At 43.7% G+C, this 27,180-nt stretch overlaps 1 protein-coding gene across 2 annotated transcripts in view; it reads left to right on the forward strand.

Moving 5' to 3' along the window:
- Nucleotides 1–27,180, forward strand: part of LOC141085633 (protein kinase C gamma type-like) — a 779,251-nt gene that overhangs the window by 494,031 nt on the left and 258,040 nt on the right. For both annotated transcript variants that reach the window (XM_073571170.1, XM_073571169.1), the window contains exon 4: nt 26,353–26,464. In XM_073571170.1, coding sequence (XP_073427271.1) covers nt 26,353–26,464 — 112 coding nt within the window. The remainder of the gene's footprint in view (nt 1–26,352; nt 26,465–27,180) is intronic.

Below are 27,180 nucleotides of genomic sequence, written 5' to 3' on the forward strand. Positions count from 1 at the left end.
CGGCAGTTCTGTGGCCGGAAATGCCTTGTTGATGCCAGAGGTCAGAGGAGAATGGGCATACTGGTTCGAGCTGATAGAAAGGCAACAGTGACTCAAATTGCCACCCGTTACAACCAAGGTAGGCAGAAGAGCATCTCTGAACGCACAGTGCATCGAACTTTGAGGCAGATGGGCTACAGCAGCAGAAGACCACACTGGGTACCACTCCTCTCAGCTAAGAACAGGAAACTGAGGCTACAATTTGCACAAGCTCATCGAAATTGGACAGTAGAAGATTGGAAAAACCTTGCCTGGTCTGATGAGTCTCGATTTCTGCTGCGACATTCGGATGGTAGGGTCAGAATTTGGCGTAAACAACATGAAAGCATGGATCCATCCAGCCTTGTATCAATGGTTCAGGCTGGTGGTGGTGGTGTTATGGTGTGGGGAATTTTTTCTTGGCACTCTTTGGGCCCCTTGGTACCAATTGAGCATCGTTGCAACGCCACAGCCTACCTGAGTATTGTTGCTGACCATGTCCATCCCTTTATGACCACAATGTACCCAACATCTGATGGCTACTTTCAGCAGGATAATGCGCCATGTCATAAAGCTCGAATCATCTCAGATTGGTTTCTTGAACATGACAATGAGTTCACTGTACTCAAATGGCCTCCTCAGTCACCAGATCTCAATCCAATAGAGCATCTTTGGGATGTGGTGGAACGGGAGATTCGCATCAGGGATGTGCAGCCGACAAATCTGCGCCAACTGTGTGATGCCATCATGTCAATATGGTCCAAAATCTCTGAGGAATGCTTCCAGCACCTTGTTGAATCTCTGCCACGAAGAATTGAGGCAGTTCTGAAGGCAAAAGGGGGTCCAACCCGTTACTAGCATGGTGTACCTAATAAAGTGGCCAGTGAGTGTATATATATATATATATACGGGGGGCGATCCAAAAGTAATGATAATCAATAATAAACACAATGAATATAGTCAAAAAATTTTTTTTATTTTTCTACATAGTCTCCTAACAAGTCTACACATTTAGTCCATCTCTTTTCTGAACTTAGAATTCCCTTCGAAAAAAATTCTTGATCTTGACCCTCAAAAAACTCCCCAACAGCGGTTAACACGTCGCTATTGTCGTCAAATTTCTTTCCCCGGAGGTGTTCCTTGAGCCAAGGAAAGAGAAAGAAGTCACTGGGGGCTAGATCTGGCGAATGGGGGGGTGTTCCACCAGTTCAAAGCCCGCTTCTTGAATGGTAGCCATGGCAACTGCAGCTTTGTGAGCCGGTGCGTTATCTTGGTGAAACAGCACTCCAGCCCGCAGTTTGCCGCGCCTTTTCACCTTGATAGCCTCCCGCAATCTTCTTATTTGTTCTGCGTAGTAGGAGCCCGTAATAGTGGCTCCCTTCTCCAAATTGTCCACCATAATAATTCCTTCAGTGTCCCAAAAACGGACGCCATAACCTTCCCTGCTGAGCTTGACACTTTGAATTTCTTCGGCGTCGGCTCGTTTCCATGGCATCGATTGTTGTTTAGTTTCGGGATCAAAGTGGTGGATCCAGGTCTCATCCATGGTCAAAAAACGTGACAAAAAATTCTCCTTGTCTGCTTGGAACTTTATGAGATTTGCTATTGAAATGTCAACTCGTTTCTTCTTTTGCTCGTCAGTTAACATTTTTGGCACCCAACGCGTGGAGACCTTTCTCATATGCAATTCTTTTGCAAGGATTCTTTGAATACTGCCATATGAGATTCCTGTGACCTCAGCTACATGCCTGATAGTCACTCTTCGATCTGCCAACACAACTTCTTCAACTTTTTTCACGTTTTCTTCATTGAGGGACGTGGATGGGCGTCCTTCGCGATGTTCATCTTCCGTTGATGTTCTTCCCAGCTTAAATTCCTTGGCCCAGTGTGCAACTGTGGAATATGGAGGAGAAGAGTCCCCCAATGTTTCCACCAAGTCGCTGTGTATGTCTTTGGTAGACATTTTTTTCAAGCAGAGGTATTTGATGACAGCTCTGAGCTGGTTTTTTTCCATTTTGATGTTCACTCCTTGGCAGTTCATATTCAAATGAATGTAGCTCCCGGGAATCGTGGCCTATTTACGTGTTTTTTTTTTCCTGGACTAGTGGGTACCTAAGAGAGAAGAAAACATTTTATTTTAATTTCTGTGTGCAATAGAAATAACCGATTATCATTACTTTTGGATCGACCCCCGTACATACTGTATGTATTTGCTTAAAATACAAAATAAATGTGTTATCATTCACTTTATCCTTTTAAGGCCGGGGTCAGACTTGTGAGTGTGATGCCAGAAACTCGCATCAATACCCGCACAGCCGCCGGCACTCGGGACCAGAATGTGCGGCTGCATAGAAATACATGCAGCCGCACACTCCGGTCCTGAGTGCCGGCGGCAGTGCCGGGTATTGATGTGAGAGCCTCACGCGAGTTTCTTGCATCACACTCGCAAATTTGACCCCTGCTTTAGAGATCATTTCATCTTCAACTTGCTTAACTGTTCATAATATCAGTAATTATGACCAAGGGTGCCCACACTTTTACATACCACTTGCATATAAACAGTTAGTTGTAAAATCCTACTCATAAATTGGGTGATGTTTTGTCTGTCATCTGTGCACAAAATTTAAGCAGGAATCTATGGAAAGGCTCTTGGTTCAATAATTTTAAATAGGGGTATAGGGGGTTCTCATCAGAGATTGGGTGAGCTAAGGGGTAGGTTTTATATTTTTGCAATATAAATGTTGTAGATTGGATCGCACATCCTATATAAATGGTAGGAAAAGAGTATAACATATACATACATATACTTGACCATTGCAATAACACTTGTTTTTATCTTACATCATATGATATTGCATCAGTTTGTAAGAAATTATTAGTATAGAGAGATTAAGCAGTAAGGAAATGTCCCAATAAAGTACTGACGGCAGCCGTGCTGTCTGTCTGCACGTGAATTACTGAAAATGAAAACCATAAACCCTGAATTTGGAGAATCATCCTGAACATTTGTACTTGTGATGTCGGATGAAAGAGTGACCCACAGAGGCTCACATGGTGAGGTATAACAGACCCCTTTTACCATTAAACAGATTAAATTGGATGAGCTGTTTCACTTGAATGGTGATTTGTAATAATATTTCAAAGCTCCCACGTCCCACCACGCCGAGAGAACATTGCATTACATGGCTCTCATTAAAAACCCGAAGGTGACTTTGTATCTATTGTGAGTGTAACAAGAGTGGAGCAGAGAGAAGCTTTGTGTCTCCGTTTTGCTGCTTTCAGTTTTACGGGAAGACTTCCTATGTTTGGTCTGAAGGAAAATAATGGAAATTAAAAAAATAAAAAGTTAATTTTTATACAGTAGAATGAAAAGGAACTTGTCAGAAGATTTACAAAATGGAGAGTTATAGTTAATAATCAAGTAGTATGGAGATAATCTCATCCAAGGAATGTGTCAGCAAGAGACTCCTTACTATCCGGCCTGGTGCCAAATTACATTGCTTGGGCTTGACATCTAGTGGTTTTGGAGTGAGCAACTCTTTATGGAAAATATATAATGCCAGTTTAGGAAGTGATGGTCTCGATGATGTGCAAGATTGGGAAGAGTCAAGTCATTCTCCATTGCTCCATTTTCAGCTCTTAGGCCAAGGTCATAAGTCCTTGTCGACCATCGCCATCAGAGGAAAACAGTCTGAATATGCTAATCAAACTCTGATCAAAGATTGACCCGAGTTTGATCAGGGTGGGACCCAAGTTTCTCGGAGGTGGAGAGAAAAAAAAGTTTCTCTACCTCTTCCATGCACTTAGTTCGTGAGTTCTTTTGGTTGGTATCTGAGTGCCGTCAGTTTTCAAATTTTTTTCACTAGCACATAGGCTTGAATGGGCACGTGGCCATTTGATTCTCGGAGGCATTTTGGGCATTGTGTGATTTTTCTTCCTCGGAACGCCGAGTCCTAGGAAAAAGTTGGATGTGCACTACCACTTAGAATACTATGGTTACGAGTGCTATGCGTCAAAACCATGGAAAGCATGCATCCAGTTTTAACGGTCGTGTGCACAAGCCTTAGTCAGTGGTTGACGTGAATTTCTATCAGGATTGTGGATCAGGATTGAAATATGGATGTGGGAGGCATTTAGGACATGTCCTGGTGCTGGCTGCTTGAGGAAGGGGTGATGGAGGCACCAGAAAGAAGACATAATAGAGCTTTACTGATACGCAGGAAATGTACCGTCTGTTGGCAGAGGAAAAATTTTACATGTTAGTGAATAGGGGGCATCAGTGCTAGCTGAATATTAGAAAAAAATAATGTTCCAGCTGAAAATTAGAAAAATTGCTAAAAATCCATACAGAGAGATGTATATATTATTTTGAAGAGAGGAATAAAAAAATTGAATACTTACCCTGGATAATTTATAGAGTAAGGAAGACTATGCAGAACACAGGGGTTATTCTGGCAGGACAATTCCTGTCAACCATATCTCCTAAAAGGGAATATACATATATGTGTCATAGAAGAGAGGTGGTGGGGGTCCTATCTTAGGATTTGGCTATATGTGCCAAAACAGACAGCCGTATGTAAGAGCAGCCCACACTCTTATGGATGGAGTCTATCCTTTAAGACTGATAGTGCCACAGTCAGCTGATAGCTGAACATTTGGAAAGGGAGTTGCCTTAAAGGGATTATTCAGGACAATTTTTTTTTATTATGAGCGAAAAAATAAGCAGGCAGGTAGTTGCTAAGTACTAATAAACTACCTGTTTGCTCTATCCGGCTCCAGCTCAGAGCGGTCATTGAGCGCTCCAACTGGTGATTCAGCTGTCCAAGTCAACAGAGCAGCTCTTCTTTTCAGGACAGCTCAGTCAATTGGGTGTACCTGCCAACATCATGCTGACTGACATTCGGCTGTCAATCAGCATGACATCGGCAGTCATGCCCCATCATCAGAGCAGAGCGGAACAGAAGCTGCTGATCTGTCGATGCAACATCAGGGAAAGCTGCAGAATTGATTGCAGGATTGTGCCAACACAGATGATCACCGGACATTCCAGACAGGTAGTTTGCGCACAGTAAAAAACGTATAAAGATCTGAATAACCCCTTTAATGATACCACCAGCTTGATATGAGACTTGTTGCCTATGCTGTTCCACAAATCTACCAAACTGGTGCCAGTTTAATACAAATGGTGAAACACAGTTGATTTTTTCTAAATTCTGGAAACATTCAATACTGATTCATTGTATGGGAAAAAAGGTTTGTTCAAAATTAACTAAAAAATAAAGATAACAGGACATAAGGTAGAATATATAGGTCACTGGAAGTGAGGCTGGGGCATCATTCATCTACACAAGAAAAGGGAACACGTTGGCTGCAGTAAATGTATTGTCCTTTCATTTTAATCTGTGAGACACAAAGGAATTACACAAAGGATTTGCCTGTGACTGTAAATTAATGTCAGAGGAAGTAATAATGTTGTGCACTCCTAAAACAAATGTCTGTGTATTCTATAGCTTGTGGTAATCAAAAGTACTTTCCAATTGCCATTTTGAGTCACATTCCTTTTCTATAAATCGAAGTACTGAATCTCTCATTGTATCACTTTATGTTCTCTGTGATCCACAGAAACTACAGACGTGGCCAAAAGTTTAGGCTAGTTTCACACTAGCGTTTATTCCACACGGCGCTGCTAATCCCCGCCCCCTGCCGGCTCCCTGCCCGCCCCATCCGGTCATCGCCGCCTACTATCGCACATGGACGCTTGCGATTTGTGCACCCTATCTTTAGCATAGGGTGCGCAGATCGTGCGCTGGCCGTGCGCTAGTAGGATTTTGGTGTGCGCTGCGCACTTTTGAAGGTGCGCCCGTGTGTGCCGAAATGCAACATGCTGCGTACGGCGCACACGGGCGCACCTTCAAAAGTGCGCAGTGCACGCCAAAATCCTACTAGCGCACGGCCAGCGCACGATCTGCGCACCCTATGCTAAAGATAGGGTGCGCAGATCGCAAGCGTCCATGTGCGATAGTAGGCGGTGATGACCGGATGGGGCCGGCAGGGAGCCGGCAGGGGGTGGGGCTTAGCGGTGCCGTGCGCTGCGTGGAATAAACACTAGTGTGAAACTAGCCTTAGAGAGTGACACAAATTTTAATTTTCACAAAGTTTGTTTCTTCAATCCTTTCCAATCTTCTAAGCTAAGGTTTCTATTGTTACAGAAGCACATAAATACATAAAGATTATGTAAAGACTCAATATTTAGTTGATCCTCATTTATTCAAGACTTCAGCTCTTCGCCTCAGCAGCTGGATACCAGCTTCTGGGTCAAATCCTGACTGATGACCACCCATTCTTGTCTAGTTAGTGCTGTATTACAATTTCTTTTTTGTTAGTTTGGTGCTTTTTGAGGATTGACCAAAGGTTCTTACTGGGACTGAGATCCAGAGAGCTTCCTTGCATGGGACAGAAAATGTCAGTGTTTTGTTCACCAAGCCACTTATTAATTTTGCCTTGTGATGGTCTCCATCATGCTGGAAGAAGCATTGTTTTTCACCAAATTGCTCCTGGATTGTTGGGAGAAGTTGCTCTTTGAGGATAATTAGATACAATTTTTTCTTACTGGCAGTGTTGTTTGGTAAAATTGTGAGCGAGCCTCCTCCATGGATGTAAAGCCTCCACACATGAATGGTATCACCATGCTTTCTTTTTGGCTGAACACAGAACAATGTTCATCTTTTCTTTATTTTTTTGGGCTGATTCCTGCTAATCAAATTACAAACTTTTCAAAGAGAATTTGCAAGGATATGCGAATTTCAGGAAATTGGATCGTCCTTGCATTGATCGGTTCATCTCGATTAGACACTCCCTTTAATGTAACCACGTTTTAATAATAATAATCAATGTAGTAATCCAGGTGATTTTAAAGGGGTCACTTTTATTAATTGAAGCTGTACCTAATATATTTTTAAAATAATGTTGAGTGCACTGCACTCCTTATTTTTTATGGCTACCAATAGGATCCCACTCATTCTCATATTACGTACAAGAAAATTGGACTCTTAAATTCTGACTCAGACGTGTAATTTTTATTTTCTAGCAAGCCGATCGTGTAAAACATGTCGTTTTGGTTCAAATTCTGAACCTTCCTCAGACATGCTGTTACGACAGATATAAGGTAGATCATGAGTCACTACATATCCAAACTGTATATGACCTCACTGCCGAACCCGGTTAATCCAGAGGCCCGGGACAAAGGGAGAGGAGAGTGGAGGGAGAGGTCCGACCCACTACCATCCTGCAGATCTCTCCAAAAACAAAAGCTCATGTTGGTTTTCCTAAATCTGACTTGGTCAAATAGTTCAGGGTTCCCCAACTCCAGTCCTCAAGGCCCACCAATAGGTCATGTTTTCAGGATTTCCATAGTATTGTCCAGGTGATAATTGCATCACCTGTACAATACAAGGGAAATATTGAAAACAAGACCTGTTGGTGGGCCTTGAGGACTGGAGTTGGGGAACCCTGAAATAGTTTGACCAAATCCATTCTCTCTTTTATTTTGCATTGTAACCACAGGCTCGACTGTAATTTCAATGCTCTCCAGCGGGTTTAGTAGGCTTCTATGCACATTCTGGGGGACACATAATGACCCTCATATAGGATTCCCCTCACTGCCTCACAACTGCAACAAGTGATCATCAGATGTGCTTCTGATGACGTCAGTCCAAAGGTGTCCTGGCACAGACAATCAGGGTGGTCTCTCTGATCCTCCTGGCGTAGAGCAGGTAAATAAATATGTTTGATCATGATATTCTACCGCTGGTACATTTTCCTTAGAGCCTGGACCTCCTCTTCGTTAGCATAGTGCATCGTAGTGATTTTTTATCACATAGCATTAGGCCAATGTTATTTATTAGGTCAATGCTCATGACCAATTTCCTTCACTGACCATGTCTGCCTGTGAAAAAAAATTGCAGCATGACACGATTTCACTCACCCATTCAAGTCTATGGGCATGTGGAATTCAACAGGCTGCACTTGGATGACATCTGAGTGTAGTCTGATTTTCTCAGACTCACAGAATGGAAAAGATGGACACATTTTGTTCTCCCTCTTCTGTTCACCTTAGGTATGGTTCTCTCATCTGAAAGAATCGGACCACACTAAAGCCCCCGTTACACACTGCGATATCGCTAGCAATATCGCTGTAAAGTCACCGATTTTGTGACGTTACAGCGATATTACTAGCGATATCGCTGCATGTGATACTTACCTCCGACCGGCTCCCCCGCTGGTTATCGCTGATCTCGCGAGAAGCTCCTGGACCATTCCTCGTCGTCCACTTCCTGCGGCGCTTCCTGCTTTGACGACGAGCGACGCGTGGAGCCAGGCAGGAGGACGCAGGATCGCCGCGTCTGACAGGTAAGTAGCGATCCCTGTCCCCTGCGATGTCGCTGGTGAGATCTGCCTGTGCGGCAGCTCACTAGCGACCACCCAGCGATTCACCAGCGATCCTGACCGCGTCATATCGCTGGTCGGGATCGCTGGTGAGTCGCTAGGTGTAACGGTACTCTAAGCTGACACTTTGAAGAAACTCGGACCAGAGTTTGATCGGAGTCTCATTACCATAATTGATCTGATTCTCTTGGAGGAGAGAATCTATGCTCGTGTGACCAAGGTCTTATTCTAATATACCATGAATAATATAGCCCTAGTGTTTCATACTCATAGTGTTTCATACTAATTGCTCATTGCCTTTGCTTGCAACTCTCTAGCCAACCTTGAGCAGATTTCGGAATAATTTCAGTGCTCTCATAAACCAGAAGTTGCAGATTTACATGTCCTCCGGCATCATGTGTGACGAGGGGGTGACAGAGCCATCTGCAACCTCTTAGTGACTCCCGTACCTGACAGTAAAAAAAAAAAAATAATCTACTTTGCATCTGTACAGAAAAATCAGTGTTCTGGCCCAGACTAAACTATTCCTAGCTCAGTGATCTAGAGGGAAGGCCAGATGTTTGCTCACAGTCAAGTGTGACCAGACGGGAAGACGTTTCCGTACCAAGGACAAGACCAGAATACATAAAGAGCATATCAGCTGCATTACATATTAGAAAATCCTGACAAACGATGTGAATATTCAAGAAACGTAATGAGATATAATTACGTGTTCCAGAACATAGTGGTTAGATATTCATTGTCGAACTTTAAGGGATCTGGAATGGATCACCCTTTAATCATGATTATTATGGTCTGACGATGCATGTGTAAAGACAGAGAAGGCATTATTACAGGCTCGTCCGCATCTTGCTCCTTACTTTCAATGCACACAAGCAATTAAAACATCAGAAAGCCATTTGCAATCAGAACGTCGGCGCTGTCAGTGATATTGCTGTTGATATTTTGCTTGGATTTGATTTCCTGGAGTGTTAGTCTGTAATTGATAGAAATAGGCTTTGAGCTCTCTTTTTGATTGCTGAAGAGGAAAAGAAAAATGAATGATCTCGCCAATGAATTGTAACAAGCCAAATTACCCCAGTGTCACTGATAAGGAATATTTCATTGCACTTGTCTCTTAAAGGGAACCTGTCACAAGTAAAACATGCTAATAACCTGCAGATTTGGGGCTAATCTGCAGGTTTATAGCGTTTCTGTCCTGCCCGGTGCTCCCACTTAGCCTAATGCTGAGGAGAGAAAATGTATTTTAATCCCCCCACAGTATTCAGTTTCAGTTACATTAACCTGAGAAAAGCATAATGCAGAATCAGTAATCCTGATTCCAGTCATGTGTTACTTGTGTTACTTACTAGGCAGCTTGCTGTAGTAGTTGGACTAGTAAACCTGGTGTCATGACGTCTATCCATGCCCCCACCACTGATTGGCAGCTTTCTGTGTACATAAAAAACTTCCAATCAGTGGTGTGGATGGGGTTATACAGAGCTCAGCATTCAGAGAACTGCTAGATCAATGTGGTGCCTCCAGGAGTATGGTTGCCACAGCGGCATTACCTTCCTCCTAGGGAGTGTGATGTCATGCCTGGAAGCAATGAAGGGTCTCTCTAGCAGTTAATCAATACAGACAACACAGTTCCCACTCCAGGCCAGCAGAGGGAGCTCTGAACCAAAACTGGGGGAAGAGCTGCTCTCTGGGGGCCAGGAAGGGGAAAAAGTAGTTAGTTCTGTGAGGAGGGCGAAGTGTGTGGACGTAAGGAGAGGAGCGGGGAGATTGAGCAGAGAGTTGAGGCTCATTCCCAGCTAGAGCGCATGATCTGGAGCCTGGTCTCCAAGGTTGTATGGATACTGACGGTCCTGCAACAGAAACCAGAGGTAAAGGAAGCTGTAAATGCTCTATTCCGATCTAAGACTCGGAGGCACCACAGCACGTGTGAGCCAAAGGAGATAGAAGGCTACAGCTGTCTGCCATATGAGGGAGTTCTAAAGAGAATAAGCAAGTGGAACTTCAGTGTAACACTGTACTGCAAGTACCTAAAAATAAGCGCTAGAGAGGAGACCACACAACCCGTCTGACAGAGAGATTCCTAAGTTGCTTCCAGGCTAATCAGCTCCTGTGCTGTTGTGAGCTCATTTTCGGGTTTGCCTCTGGCTTCTGTCGAGGGTTATGGAGCTGGCTGTGCTGACAGAGGAGTAGTGAGTTCTCTATCTGGACTCCCTCTGTTGGTGAAGGGAGGTAATGAAGTTGATCTAAATGGCAGAGACCGGCCACCTGAGGAAGAGGACTGCGATTGGACATCAGGAGTTTCTGATTGGATTTAAGGCAGCCGACTCCCTAGTTTCTTGTTGGTGATTTTTCCTGACTGTTGCTCCTGGTTTCCAGTTTGGTTCCTGCCTTCCTAAAGCTAAGTTTTCTCTGCTATTGTTCATATGAGTTTTGTCTGGTTTACTTAGTTTTTGTGTTCAGCCAGCCCTGGCTGGGACTGGGCTGAATCCCCATTTTGTCTCTGATCAGTTGATCTCTTTTCCTCTGTCTTCAGAATATACCTGAGTGCTGATATAGTGAATTGAAGTCTAGCGACTTCTGGCCCTTTTTCTATCAGACGTGTTGGACATTCTTTTCGGCATGGTTTTTTGCGTGATTGCAGACAGCAGCTTTTCTTTCCTGTCCTTTCTAGTTAGCGAGAGCCCCATCGTTTGCTCAGCCTATCTTTCTACCTGTGTCTGTGTTTTCGTCTTGTTTCACCGACAATACATGTTGGGAGCTGTCTATTGCTTTGGGGTCTGCTCTGGGGCAGTTTCTTTCTTTAGGCTTATTTAGTTCTCCGGCCGTGACGAGGCGTCTAGGACCACCGTAGGCATGCTCCACGGCTACTGCTAGTTGTTGTGGATAGGATCAGGGGTCTGCAGTCCGCTAGTAGCCAACCTCTCTGGTTTTCTGGGCTTAGCTTGCTTTTTGTTTTTTCCTCCTCAGTGACTCATTCATAACACTGTGCCATCTGTAATCTGGACCCTGGACTGCACTTACAAAGTAAAGGTAAAGAAACTACATTGCGCTGTGTCCTTGCCTTCTTTCTGCAACTTCTCCAGCACTGCTACATCTCTGTGTCACACACTGCACCCTCTTCCTCAACCCCTATTCTCTTCATCTACTCTTCCCTGGGACTACAGCCCTACCTGTGGGGGGCTGTAACATCACTGCTGCACCCCACCATCTGTCCCAGAGGATCTGTCTGCAGCGTCGGCTGCCGAACACCACAGGTGGCGTCACAAATCACTCATAAACTTTATTCCACCACTCAACCCCTTTTACATGGGTGTCCAGGGCCACGGACCGGGTCACCGCTGCTGTGACACCTCCCTCTGAGAGACCGGCCCGGTACCGATTACCCCACAGCCCTGGGAGGGCGACCCATCTGCAGCAGATAAAAGTGTGATTTTATCAAACCTGCATCAAACGGCCCAGTAAGTGACACATCACTGGACTCGTGGTATTTACCCCTACTTCATGCTGCTCTCAGATGGGGTAGCAGACACTAGGTGACAGATTCCCTTTAACCCCTTTCCGACGTCAGACTCCTTCGCTTTGATGTGGGCTCTGCAGTGAGCCCACATCTTTCCGTATTCTTGTCAGCTGTTTTGAACAGCTGGTTTGTGCCCAGAACAGCCGCGGGTGGGATCATGATCCACCCGCGGATAATAACCCGTTAAATGCCGCTGTCAAACGCTGACAGCGACATTTAACATGCTCTTCCTGCAATCGTGCTGGAAATCCGGCACACCGGTGACCTCGTCACGTGACTGTGGGTCACCGATGGGTTGGCATGACAACCAAAAGTCGCCTAGAGACCTCTATGGTTGTCACTGCCTGATTGCTGTGAGTGCCATCCAGAGTACAGAGTGCCGACCTTCTGAACTAAACTTCCCTTTAAATGTTATGCTGCAACTATTAATGTCTGGCACAAGACTTATCAATTACACCCACATAGTCTTTAATGCCAGATGTTTGTATAAAGACTAACTGAAGGACAATTACAGTTGAATATTACTCCTATATCATCAATGCATCAATATGACTGAAGCTTCATATACAATTACAAAAACAAACGTGAGATTTTTCTATTACCCGATAATGGGATCCAGCATTACTTCAGTTGTTTCAATAAGCTGGAGTGTAGGGACCCTGATAGTTCCCATACATTGCTACATATATAATGGGCCCCATATAATGCTCCAGTAAATAATGGGCTCCATATAATGCTCCAGTATATGATGTCCCCCATATAATGCTCTATATATAATGGGTCCCATATACTGCTCCATTATATAATGGGCTCCATATAATGCTCCAGTATATGATGGCCCCCATGTAATTCTCCACATATATAATGGGCCCTATATAATGCTCCAGTATACAATAGGCCCCATATAATTCTCCAAACCTTAAAATAAATAAATACTCACCTCTCCTCGCTGGGCGCTGCTCTGCTCTGGACTCCTCAGTGTCGCCGTCTTCCTGCTCTCTGCACTGTCACTGTTCAGGCAGAGAGCGCACAGATGTGATGTCATCGCACCCTCTGGCCTTAAATGTCACAGAGTCAGTGGGCACGGAAGGCGCCACAGTGGAAGAACAAGGAGAGGTAAGTAATGCAAGTACTGGGACCCTGAGGAAGCAGGGGGCCTACTCACAGGCGCTGGCACCAGGACTCATAGCGCTCCAGTGTCTCCGATGGCAAGTGGGCCCCACTGCCTGCTTAGGGCTTGGCACTTGCTCGAGTGTATCGGGTGCTGTTGCGAGCCCTGCATAGAGTCACACAAACATTAGAGTGAGGTAAGAGAGATGTACACAGTTCAAACTTTACTAGTTCTTAATAACTGTATAATGTGAACTCACAAAGTACAAACTTTTTCAAAGCAAATATCGTACCAAACTCACCTCTTCTAATTAGTTTTTAAAATTCAAGACTAAGAATAAATCACATTTCAAATAACATCATCAAGAAAATACAAAAATATACAGGCATATTTTATGAATATGAAATATGCCTGTAATTTTTGTACATTGCACTGGTCCTACTCTCTATAAGGCTGGTTTCACATTTGTGTCTGTGTGCCCAGCGTTTGATCCACATAGATCCGCATGTGTCACGCGTATGTATATTTAACATGATGTATGCAGGGACATGGCAAACGCAACATGTTGCATTTTTTGAGGCGTCAAAATCCATCAAATATGCGCAGGCATGCACATGCTGATGAGTGCGCAAAAAACCCCGCATTACTCTCTATTGGAACACAAGGACATATGTACGCATACGTTCGATACTCATGTGTTATTCAAAATACATATAGAAATCACATGAGACATGCCCATTTTTGTCTGGTGTCATATCGAACGCATGCGCATAAACAACACATGCACACGCAGCGTTTTTTCCCGTCATGTGTAAGATGATGCGCATAAAAAACGCTGCGTAAATATGCATTTTGCATGCGTTTTTACATGTGGATGATACGCTGCGGACTCAAACGCTAATGTGAACCTAGCCTAAATTATGGTGTGGGGTAGTATACTGTACAGTACCCGGATCCCTCTAGTCTTCATTTTAGTTACAGCTTGGCCTTACATTGCTTTAGTAGTGGAACCAGTGTTAAAACCATTTCTCCAAAGTGTCTCAGAACCAATTTTTCAATACAACAATGTGAGGCTGCATATTTCTTGTGCTACTGTGAGCATGCTACATGTCCTAAATGTATTGCCATTGCCTGCAGCATCTCTGGACTTGTCTTAAATCAAGCACATCTCGGATGTCATTGGTCGATAATTGCACAGGAAGCTGCCAGCAGCAGAACTTGATGATTTTTGTCCTCAAAATACAACCATTAACCCCTTCACCTTTCTGACCCTACCAGTTTTTACAATTCTGACCACTGTCCCTTTATGGGGTAATAACTCTGGAACACTTCAACAGATCCCACTGATTCTGAGAATTTTTTCTCGTTACACATTGTACTTTATGATAGCAGTAAAATTTCTTTGATATGACTTGCATTTATTTGTGAAAAAGCAGAAATTTGGCAAAAATTTTGAAAATGTTGCAATTTTCCAAATTTAATTTTTATGCCCTTAAACCAGAGAGTCATATCGCACAAAATAGTTAATAAATAACATTTCCCATTTGTCTACTTTTCATCTGCACAATTTTGGAACCAAATTTTTTTTTAGGAAGTTATAAGGGTTAAAAGTTGACCAGCGATTTCTCATTTTTCAACAAATTTTACAAAACCATTTGAAGTGACTTTGAGGGGTGTACAAGTCAGAAAATGCCCAAATGTGACACCATTCTAAAAACTGCACCACTTGAGGTGCTCAAAACCACATTCAAGAAGTTTATTAACCCTTCAGGTGCTTCACAGGAATTTTTGGAATTTGGAACAAAAAAAATAAACATTTACTTTTCCTTCACAAAAAGTTTTAGTTAGACCTAATTTTTTTTTTTACTTTTGCAAGGGTAACAGGAGAAAATGGACCATACATTTTGTTGAGCAATTTCTCCTGAGCATGCCGATACTCCATATGTGGGAGAAATCTACTGTTTGGGCACACGGCAGTGCTCGGAAGGGAAGAAGCACCATTTGACTTTTTGAATGTAAAATTTGATGGAATAATTAGTGGACGCTGTTGTGAGTTCATTTTCCCCTCCGTCACTGAGGCCTGGTGAACTCCCTATTCTAGTGAAGGAAGGTAGTGAGCCTGATTATCAGGCACCTGGGACTAATGAAGACGATTGGCTGAGTGGAGTCACTGACTGGATTTAAGGCAGCCTACGCCCTTTCTGCCCTGCGGGTGATTTCTCTGTGGACTCTTGGACACCAGTCTGATTCCTGCTCTCCTAAAGCTAAGTTTTCTGTTTTGCCTTTTTGCATCTAAGATTGGTTTTTGTTTTTCTTGCTTTTTGGATTCTGCCACTCTCTGCTGGAGTGTGCAGTGTTCCGTGAGCTCTGTCTTCTGAAAGTACCTGAGTGCTGATTTAGTTTTTGAAGCTTAGTTGCTTCAGGGCCATTTTTATATCAGCTTGTTGGCTTTTGCCTCTGATAGGGTTTTGGCAGATTGCAGACAGCAGCCTTCCTATCCATTCCTATCTAGGTAGTTTTTGGCCCCCGTCTTTGCTCAGCCTGTCTTTCTGTCTGTGTAAGTGTTTTCATCTTGCTTCACCGTCATTATATGTGGGGGGCTGCCTATTGCTTTGGGGTCTGCTCTGGGGCAGTTAGATTTCCCCTTTCCTTCTTTAGGCCTATGTATCTCTCCGGCTGTGATCGAGGGGTCTAGGTCATCGTAGGAACCCCCCACGGCTACTGCTAGTTGTGTTGATAGGTTCAGGGGTCTGCAATCTGATAGTTGCCAACTTCTCTGGTTTTCAGGACTTAGCTAGCATTTCTGTTTTTGCCTCCTACGGTGACTCAATCATAACAGAATCACCCGCCCAACCGCAGATCCTGGGGTACTCAATAGCAGGAAAGAATTGTGTTTAAAAAAAAAAAAAAAAAAAAGTGTGTATATTCTTTCCTCTATATCTCTGAGGCCGTAGGGGGAATTTTTTTTTTCTCTCAATGGAGATAAAGCAAGTGTCTGATCGTGTGGAGCAGCTCGCTGCTGAAGTGCAAGGAATTTCCGCCTATCTTGCTCGTTCACATGCTGTTGAACCAAAGATTCCCACACCTGATGTATTTTTTGGGGATCGATCTAAATTTTTGAGTTTCAAAAATAATTGTAAATTATTTTTTGCTTTGAAGCCTAACTCGTCAGGGAGCCCCGCGTAGCAGGTTAAAATTGTCATCTCTTTGCTGCGAGGCGATCCCCAGGATTGGGCGTTTTCTTTGAAACCAGATGACCCTATTCTGACTAATGTGAACGCATTTTTTCAAGCCTTGGGGTTGCTGTACGACGAACCTAATGCTATTGATCAGGCTGAAAAGACCCTGTTAGCATTGAACCAGGGTCGAGAATCTGCAGAGTTGTACTGTCAAAAGTTCCGAAAGTGGGCGGTCCTTACTACCTGGAATGATAGTGCCTTGGCTGCTCTCTTTCGGAAGGGTTTGTCAGAAGCCGTAAAAGATACTATGGTGGGATTTCCTGTTCCCTCTGGTCTGGACGATTCTATGTCTTTAGCCATTCAGGTTGATCGGCGTTTACGTGAACGCAGGATTACATGAGAGGTGTTGCCACCGGTTGAACAGACGTCTGAACCTATGCAATGTGATAGAGTTTTGTCTAAGGCGCAACGTCAGGAATTCAGAAGGCGTAATAAGCTGTGTTTTTTCTGTGGAGATGCCTCACATGTTATTTCTGTTTGTCCTAAACGTGAGAAACGCTTTGCACACACGTTTTCTGTTGGTGGGGTTCAGCCTAAGTTTCTTTTGGCGATTACTCTGATCTGCTCCCTGTCCACATTTTCCGCCAAGGCTTTTGTGGATTCGGGAGCAGCGCTAAACCTAATGGACTTGGATTTTGCTAAACGTTGTGGATTTCTGTTGACACCTCTGCAGACGCCTATCCCTTTGAGGGGGATTGATGCTACCCCTCTGGCTAAAAATAAACCTCAGTTTTGGACCCAGTTGGTCATGCGGGTCGCCCCAGACCACCAAGAAAATTGCAGATTTTTGGTGTTGCATGGTCTGCATGATGCCGTTGTTCTGGGGTTTCCCTGGTTGCAGATTCATAATCCAGTTTTGGATTGGAAGTCTGTGTCTGTGGTGAGTTGGGGTTGCCGGTGTACCTTTAGTGAGGCTCCGGTTTTTTCCACCTCTCCTCAGTCGCATGAGGTTCCTGACTATTTGGCGGACTACTATGACGTATTTAGTGAGAATGAGTCTGCGTCCTTGCCTCATCATAGGAGTTATGACTGTGCAATTGAACTAAACCCGGGGTGTAAATTTCCTAAGGGTCGGCTCTTCAATTTATCTGTACCCGAACACGAGGCTATGCGGTCCTATATTAAGGAGGCGTTGGAGAAGGGTCATATTAGACCATCCTCTTCACCCTTAGGTGCCGTTTTTTTTTGTGGCCAAGAAGGATGGTTCTTTAAGGCCTTGTATTGATTATCGTGCCCTCAATAAAATTACTATTAAATATCAGTATCCGTTACCCCTGATTTCGGATCTATTCTCTAGAGTCAGAGGTGCTTGCTGGTTTACCAAGCTTGACCTCAGGGGGGCGTATAATCTTATCCGCATTAAGCAGGGGGATGAATGGAAGACGGCGTTTAATACTCCGGAGGGACATTTTGAGTACCTGGTGATGCCTTTTGGGCTCACTAATGCCCCTTCTGTCTTCCAGTGCTTCATGAACGATATTTTCCAAGACTTTGTCGATAAATTTTTGATTATCTATCTGGATGATATTTTGATCTTCTCCAAGGATTGGGATTCTCATGTGGAGCATATTCGGACTGTGTTCCGTATCTTGAGAGAGAATTCTCTGTATGTCAAAGGATCAAAATGCCTTTTTGGAGTACAGAGAATTTCTTTTTTGGGATTTATTTTGTCTCCGTCAACTATTGAAATGGACCCAGCCAAGGTACAGGCCATTTATGATTGGGTACAGCCCACTTCTTTGAAGGCCCTCCAGAAGTTTTTGGGTTTTGCTAATTTTTTCGGAAATTTAAAGCAAAATTTTCTAGTATTGCCAAACCATTGACTGACCTGACCAGGAAGGGTGCGGATGTGTTGAATTGGTCTCCGGAGGCGGTTGCTTCCTTTCAGGAGCTGAAGCGTAGATTTACCTCCGCCCCGGTTCTACGGCAACCTGATGTCTCACTCCCGTTCCAGGTAGAGGTGGATGCTTCTGAGATTGGTGCAGGAGCGGTGTTGTCCCAAAAGGATCCGGTAACATCTAAAATGAATCCCTGTGCTTTCTTTTCCCGTAAGTTCTCTTCATCTGAACGTAACTATGATGTGGGGAATCGGGAACTGTTGGCCATGAAATGGGCATTTGAGGAGTGGAGACATTGGTTGGAGGGAGCCAAACATCAAGTTGTGGTCCTCACTGACCACAAAAATTTGATTTACCTAGAGTCGGCTAAACGCTTGAACCCTAGACAGGCTAGGTGGGCCTTGTTTTTTACACGTTTTGATTTTGTGGTCTCTTTCCTTCCTGGAACTAAGAATGTCAAGGCAGACGCCCTCTCTAGGAGTTTCTTTGCTGATTCTCCTGTGGTGACCAAGCCTGCCACCATCTTAGGCGAAGGGGTAGTTCTTTCTGCCATCTCGCCCGATTTGAGACTTGCTCTGCAAGAGTTCCAGGAGGACAAACCTGAGCGTTGCCCCAGTGGAAAGTTGTATATTCCTGACCAGTGGAAGAAGAGAGTGATGTCTGAAGTTCATTGCTCTGCATTGGCTGGTCATCCAGGTATTTTTGGTACTAGAGATCTGGTGAGTCGCTCTTTTTGGTGGCCCACCTTGTCTCATGATGTCAGGAATATTGTGCAGTCCTGTGGGACTTGCTCCCGGTCTAAATCTTGTTCTCGCTCTAGTGGGTTGTTGATGCCTTTGCCGGTCCCCAGGAGGCCTTGGATCCATATTTCAATGGATTTCATCTCTGATATGCCGGTCTCTCAAAGAATGACTGTTATTTGGGTCATTTGTGATAGGTTCTCTAAGATGGTTCATCATGGTTCCTCTGAGTTGGTGCCTCTGTTTTTGCAACAGGTGGTTCGCTTGCACGGGATTCCTGAGAACATTGTATCTGACAGAGGAGTTCAATTTGTGTCTAAATTTTGGAGGACGTTCTGTTCCAAGTTGGGAATTCAGTTGTTCTTCTCCTCTGCTTTTCACCCTCAGACCAATGGGCAGACAGAGAGAACAAACCAGACCTTGGAGTCGTATTTGAGATGTTTTATTTCCGCTGATCAGGATGATTGGGTTTCATTTTTGCCCTTGGCCGAATTTGCTTTAAATAATATAGCTAGTTCTGCCACTTTGATGTCACCTTTTTTTTGTAACTTTGCTTTTCAACCTCGATTTTCTTCAGGGCAGGTGGAGCCTTCTGCCTGCCCAGGTGTTGACACTGTGGTGGAGAGAATGCACCAGATCTGGGACCAAGTGGTGGATAAGTTATCTCTCTCCCAGGAAAAGGCCCAGCGGTTTTCCAATCGACATAGGACCATTGGTCCCCAGTTTAAGATTGGTGATATGGTGTGGTTATCATCAAAAAATATTGCTATGAAGGTGGCTTCTCCTAAGTTTAAGCCTAGATTTATTGGACCTTACAAGATTTTGGAGATTATTAATCCGGTCTCTTTTCGTTTGGCTCTTCCTGTCACATTTAAGATCCATAATGTGTTCCATAAGTCCTTGTTGAAGAGGTTTGTTGAGCCAGTTGTGCCTGAGGTGGCACCTCCGGACCCTGTATTGGTTGAAGGTAACTTGGAATATGAGGTAGAGAAAATTCTGGATTCCCGTCTGGCTAGACGGAGACTCCAGTATTTGGTTAAGTGGAAGGGTTATGGTCAGGAGGATAATTCCTGGGTCTCTGCCTCTGATATTCATGCCAAAAGATTGGTGCGTGCCTTTCATTGGGCTCACCCTGATCGCCCTGGTAGCGTTGTTGAGGGTTCGGTGACCCCTCATCAAGGGGGGGTACTGTTGTGAGTTCATTTTCCCCTCCGTCACTGAGGCCTGGTGAACTCCCTATTCTAGTGAAGGAAGGTAGTGAGCCTGATTATCTTGCACCTGGGACTAATGAAGACGATTGGCTGAGTGGAGTCACTGACTGGATTTAAGGCAGCCTACGCCCTTTCTGCCCTGCGGGTGATTTCTCTGAGGACTCTTGGACACCAGTCTGATTCCTGCTCTCCTAAAGCTAAGTTTTCTGTTTTGCCTTTTTGCATCTAAGATTGGTTTTTGTTTTTCTTGCTTTTTGGATTCTGCCACTCCCTGCTGGAGTGTGCAGTGTTCCGTGAGCTCTGTCTTCTGAAAGTACCTGAGTGCTGATTTAGTTTTTGAAGCTTAGTTGCTTCAGGGCCATTTTTATATCAGCTTGTTGGCTTTTGTCTCTGATAGGGTTTTGGCAGATTGCAGACAGCAGCCTTCCTATCCGTTCCTATCTAGGTAGTTTTTGGGCCCCGTCTTTGCTCAGCCTGTCTTTCTGTCTGTGTAAGTGTTTTCATCTTGCTTCACCGTCATTATATGTGGGGGGCTGCCTATTGCTTTGGGGTCTGCTCTGGGGCAGTTAGATTTCCCCTTTCCTTCTTTAGGCCTATGTATCTCTTCGGCTGTGATCGAGGGGTCTAGGTCATCGTAGGAACCCCCCACGGCTACTGCTAGTTGTGTTGATAGGTTCAGGGGTCTGCAATCTGATAGTTGCCAACTTCTCTGGTTTTCAGGACTTAGCTAGCATTTCTGTTTTTGCCTCCTACGGTGACTCAATCATAACAGGACGCCATGTCGCGTTTGGAGAGCCCCTGATGTGCCTAAACAGTGAAAACCCCCCCACAAGTGACACCATTTTGGAACTAAACCCCTTATGGAACTTATCTAGATGTGTATTGACCACCTTGAACCCACAAATGCTTCATAGAAATTTATAGTGTAGAGCCATGGAAATAAAAAAAATCACATTTTTCCCAAATAAATCTTTTTTTGCTTCATAGTTTGCATGTTCGTAAGGGTAACAGGAGAAATTGCTACATACAGTTTGTTCTGCAATTTCTCCTGAGTACGCTGATACCCCATATGTGGGGGAAAACCACTGTTTTGGCGCACGGCAGGGCTTTTTATTGCAAAAACTAGTTTTTACATCACCATATTTTGAGAGCTATAATTTTTTCATATTTCGGCCAACAGAGTCATGTGAGGTCATGTTTTTTGCGGGACGAGCTGACATTTTTATTGGTACCATTTTTGGGCACATGACATTTTTTGATCACTTTCTTTTCTGATTTTTGGGAGACAGAATGAACAAAAACCAGCAATTTAGGAATCGTTTTTTTTGTTTTTGTTTTTTTTTATACCGTTCCATGTGTGGCAAAATTGGTATGGCAGCTTTATTCTTCGGATCAGTATGAGTACAGCAATACTTCATGTATATAATTTTTTTATATTTTGACGCTTTTACACAATAAAAACTATTTTATAGAAAAAATTATTACTTTTGCATCGCTTTATTCTGGGAGCTAAAACTTTTTTTTTATTTTTCTGCTGATGGAGCTGTATGGGGCTTGTTTTTTGCGGGACAAGATTATTTTTTCAGCAGTACCACATTTATTTATATCCGTCTTATTTATCGAGTGTTATTGCACTTTTTATTCGGTGGTATGTTATTTTTTTAACGGTGTTCACTGAAGGGGTTAACAAGTGGGACAGTTTTATAGAGCGGATAGTTACGGACACGGCGATACCAAATATGTGTACTTTTATTGTTTTTTTTTCAATTTACATAAATAAATGTATTTATTGGTACAATATTTTTTTTTTTATTTATTTGGGGATTTAAAAAATATTTTTACACATTATAACATTTACATTGTTCCAGTATGGGTCATTACTATATAATGTCAGATCGCTGATCTGACACTGCACTGCAGAGTATCAGCTCAGGATCTGACAGGTAGGGATGGAGGCTTCTCAGGTCATGCTCTCAACAGGCGCTGAGAAGCCACCTTCCTGCAGGACCCGGAAGGACCATGCGGCCATCTTGGTGCCGGGGGTCTCGATGGAGACCATCTGAATAACGCAATTGCATCGCATTGTTCTGATGCAAGCGCGGAGGGAGCCCCCTCCCTGTGTGATGCTTCTCTATGCCGCTCTAAGTACTGACAATGGCATCAAAGGGGTTAAATGCCCATGATCGGTGCTAGCACCGATCTTAGGCGCTGCTGCGGGTGTCAGCTGTCACATACAGCTGACACCCATACCCGATCACCGCAGCGCTCAGCGTGAGGCCGCGGTTATTGTGCCGCCATACTAGTAGTGCTGCGGACAGAAATGCAGTTCCCGCAGAGCAGTACTAGTATGGCAGGAGTCGTGAAGGGGTTAATATTCTCATTGATAGCATCCAGGTCTGTAAGTGCTGGGATTTCTGCGCATGGCCTCATACTCCATAATGAATAAATCAAGATGTTTTGACACTTTGGTTGACATCACCGCTGCAGCCAATCAACAAACACCAGAGCAGTTCCGAGGAGCAGCGATGGACCCCATGAGGGTAACTAAGAGCTCAGTTTGTTTGTTTTTTGCACTCTTGAGCCTATGGAGAAATAATCCTGTAATTTTAACAACCCCTTTCATGTAATATCACTTTATCATTGATTTTAATTCAATCTAATGTTTCAAATCTCCAAAACGAAATTTTCCTTGTTTGTACCCCAAAAATTATTATTTCATTTTTAGAAATGCATGAAATCATGACTTGTCCACTGCAAATTAATGAAAACTGATTTGCTTTAGACTACTTTTTTCTATGTCTGCATGTTTGTCTCATCTTAAATAATAATTAAGCATCCCAATGGGAACAAGACATAAAAGTTTTGTTTTCTCCTGTACTTTGTCTTGCTGTGCAAACCAACAGCTCCAGAGCTTTAGGACAATGACTAAAGCCCCCGTTACACACTGCGATGTCACTAGCAATATCGTTGTAAAGTCACCGATTTTGTGACGTAGCAGCGATATTGCTAGCGATATCGCTACATGTGATACTTACCTCCGACCGGCTCCCCCGCTGATTATCGCTGATCGTGCAAGAAGGTCCTGGATCATTTCTCATCGGGCGCTTCCTGTGGCGCCGACGAGCGACGAGTGGACGCGGGCGGGAGGACATCAGGATCGCCGCGTCTGACAGGTAAGTAGCGACCCCCGACCCCAGCGATGTCGCTGGTGAGATCTGCCTGTGTGGCAGCTCACTAGCGACCACTTAGTGATGTACCAGCGATCCATATCGTTGTCAGGATCGCTGGTGCATCGCTATTTGTAACGGTACCCTAATGATCAGACATTGTCCTGAAGAATTTTGTGGTAGATAGTGATCTATGGGGTATTGTCTCTCCAAGTGGACATGCCTGACATGCCAGTGTAAAGGGCCTGTCACACTAAGCGATATCGCTAGCAATATCGCTATGACGTCACTGTTTTTTGTGACGTAGCAGCGATATTGCTAGCAATATCACTATGTCTGATACTTACCTCCGACCGGCTCCCCCGCTGATTATCGCTGATCGCGCGAGAACATCCTGGGCCGTTTCTCGTCGTCAGCTTCCTGTGGCGCCGACGAGCGACGCGTGGACGTGGGCGGGAGGATGTCAAGATCGCCTCGTCAGACAGGTAAGCGGCTACCCCCGACCCCTGCTATGTCGCTGGTGAGATCTGCCTGTGTGGCAGCTCACTAGCGACCCCTTAGCGATGCACCAGCGATCCTGACCGCGTCATATCGTTGTCGGGATCGCTGGTGCATCGCTAAGTGTGACAGTACCTTAAGGAAACTTACAAGCCATCCAGTAGATAGCAAATGTTGATGCACCACTCTGGACATGAAGAAAGTTAACATTCTTACACAATCACGCTACTGTCACACCGCCTTGTGGGATGCAGGCCTAGTATCTCAGAGGGTGGTTCAGTCACTGCGACTCCGTTGGCTCTAACAATCCCTAGGTTAGGTGGCAATTATAAAAGGGGGAGATTACGGATATATGAGACTGAGGGTTATGTTGATGCCTGTAAGGTATGAGGCCGAGGAGGAAAGAAGCATACACCGGAGGATCCGTGCAAACTTGAAAGATGAATTTTACTGAAGGCTTGAAACAATTCTTATGTTTTTCCATAAAACAGTAATGGATAACAGATACAATTTTCCTTAAACATTGTGTTAGTCAAGCCTTTTCTCGGTCCCGGCCTTGGGAGGATGGCAGTAACTTTTCATATAACTCACTGTGCTGCGTGAAGGGGGAAGATTAACTGACCTTAATCGGATCGGAGAATCTGGATAATCGGCTGCGCAGCTCTGCAGCTCCTCGCTTGTCTCAGCACTTTCTTGCTGTAAACGCGGGGCACTCCAAGAAAAAGGTGCTTTTTATTATCCGCTTGTCTTAGACGAGGAGCTTCATTTTCCTACCTCCTCTCACCACCAAGACCGCACATAACCCCACGTTTTCAGTCTCTCACACCACCTCCAATTGCCACTTATCTTCAAATTAGAAAAACAAGTTGTAATGCCAAACTAAATCAGAAGAGGACAGCATAGTACTACAAGTTGTAATACCAAAACAATGCAGCATAATAAGTAACTTACCTCCTCCCAAGGCAAAACAAAAAACCGTTGACACAAATGCCATCATATATTAGTAATGGTTTTTCTGGTCACTACACTACCACCATTATGTTCACATAAGTCTCCCCAGTCAACAAAATATTAGGGTATAGGCTCGGGTTGAGCAAGATGTTTTGGCAATAATTAGATGAGCCTTTAAGTTCTTTTGGTTCGTGGAGATTTTCATTCTTTTAGCTATATGAAAGAGAGATAATTTTAAGTTAAACACAGTTATGTTAGGAAGCAGGAGCCTTGACAGGGGACTGAAATAAGATGCAATGTGCTTAAATATTCCATTATTATAAGAAGATTAATGGCAATATCTAATAATTTATAAATAGTTGCTCTTCAAAGATGCCCAATCATGCTGACATTTAGGAACAGCAGACTTAACAAAACTGGTAACATAATACAGGTCTTAGTGTTGGCTCTGTAATGATCATGTGGCCATTTTTCAAGTTTCTTGTTCAAACTCCTAAATATTTCTTTATAATAGAACAATTAATTTCATAAATTGAAAGTTTGATAAAATTGGAAAATGTGTGCTAAGTCTAGAAATCCGTGTGCCATCAGCGGGACACGTACCTGCACCTGGGAAAAGCGGTATAGTTCACTTTGATCCCAAGATCCAGCTGCTCTTCTGGGGCGGTGGAGGGCTGATGTTGGCAGCCTGGAGGAGGCAATATCTCAGACCCCTTCAAAAGCTATTAACATCAACTCACAGCTGTCTGTTTAGCCTTTGCTGGTTTCAATTTATAGGGGGACTCTACGTCATTTTTTTTCTTGGATCCCCCATAAACTTACCAGTAAATGCTCAAAAAACAGCTGCGAGCTATTATTAATAGCCTGGAAACCTTTTGAGTTATTGACCCTTTTCCCAGATTATTAATCGTGAGCTGGTTATGAAAATTGCATATGAGTCCACTTCATTTTTTATATTTAATTCTTTATTTTACGCAGAATGTACACAGCATGTGCCAAATACAACCCCCATTATTGTTGCCTGGTTGCGCTAATCTCAGGTAGACCAGGCAACAATGATGCGAATTGCCTTCAGCAGCCTAGCACCTGGGATCAGCACGAACTGTACTGCTTTTCCCAGGCGTCACTATATGTCACAAGGACACACGAACGGCACAGATTAGCCTCACGGATGTAACACACGGACTGCAAATGGATACATGCATGTCACACAATGTCACATATGTACAAACGAATGCCACAAGAATATGGACCATGGGTCTCACCAGTACTGTCTTTTCCTGTATAGGAATTAAAAGGATGCTTGCACGAGACCTTAGGGTTAGGATAGGTGTCAACTCATCATTTTCTATTTTCTCATTTGAACTTCATGTTACAAAATGTTTATCCACAGGCTGACTTGACTTTCACCTTTTGAGTTTGAGGTGCTTTTATGGGCCAATTGTATGTGTACATTTAGGGTGCACTATAGGTTCGAATGATGCGTTAGCTTACCGATTGGTAGCTTGAGTACATTGCCTTCGATTTGACTAATGACTTGATAATGATGATAGCTTCTTTAGTAAGACAGTCCTATGGTAATATGATCTTATATTATGGAATCTGCTTTACTTACAGGATCCTCGTAGCCGACACAAGTTCAAGGTCCACAGCTACAGCAGCCCAACTTTCTGTGATCACTGCGGCTCTCTTCTTTATGGGTTGGTTCACCAGGGAATGAAATGTGCTTGTAAGTAATATTTATTATTAATTAATTTATTTTTTTTAATAAATACTTTATCTATATTTAAACCCTTTTTCTTAAAATCAGATCACAAACCATCTTTATTCCATAAACATACATAAATACAATTCTATATATCCCATTTCATTTCCCCCTATCTCCTTCCCCACCACACTTCCTTTCCTCTTTCCCTCTTAAAGGCAATCTGTCACCCCTTTTTTGAGATATCATATAATGATATCATTCAATTGTGTGTCACATAAGGATTCTCTTAGTACTTTTGCTTCCCCCTGACCCCCGCACCTTTCATGCATAAATACCTTTTTTATATCGGTTCAGATGTATGTAAACTGCCACGGTCCGGTCCGATGGGCGGGGCTTATTCACCTGCTCCCCCCTCCCTGTCTTGCTCTATGCATTTCTTCTTGTGTAGAGCAAGACAGGGAGGGGGGGAGCAGTTGATTAAGCCCCGCCCAGCGGACCACACCGTGGCAGTTTACATACATCTGAACCAATATAAAAAAGGTATTTATGCATGAAAGGTGCGGGGTCAGGGGGAAGCAAAAGTACTAAGAGAATCCTTATGTGACACACAAATGAATGATATCATTATATGATATCTCAAAAAAGGGGTGACAGATTCCCTTTAAGTCCATATTTATCCAGTACTTGGATATATAAATTTTTACAATTTATTCTCTTCTGTCACCACCACAAATCTG

The sequence above is a fragment of the Dendrobates tinctorius genome, unplaced genomic scaffold, assembly GCF_039654945.1.
Source record: "Dendrobates tinctorius isolate UK_male_01 unplaced genomic scaffold, ASM3965494v1 ptg000028l, whole genome shotgun sequence".
Classification (NCBI taxonomy): domain Eukaryota; kingdom Metazoa; phylum Chordata; class Amphibia; order Anura; family Dendrobatidae; genus Dendrobates; species Dendrobates tinctorius.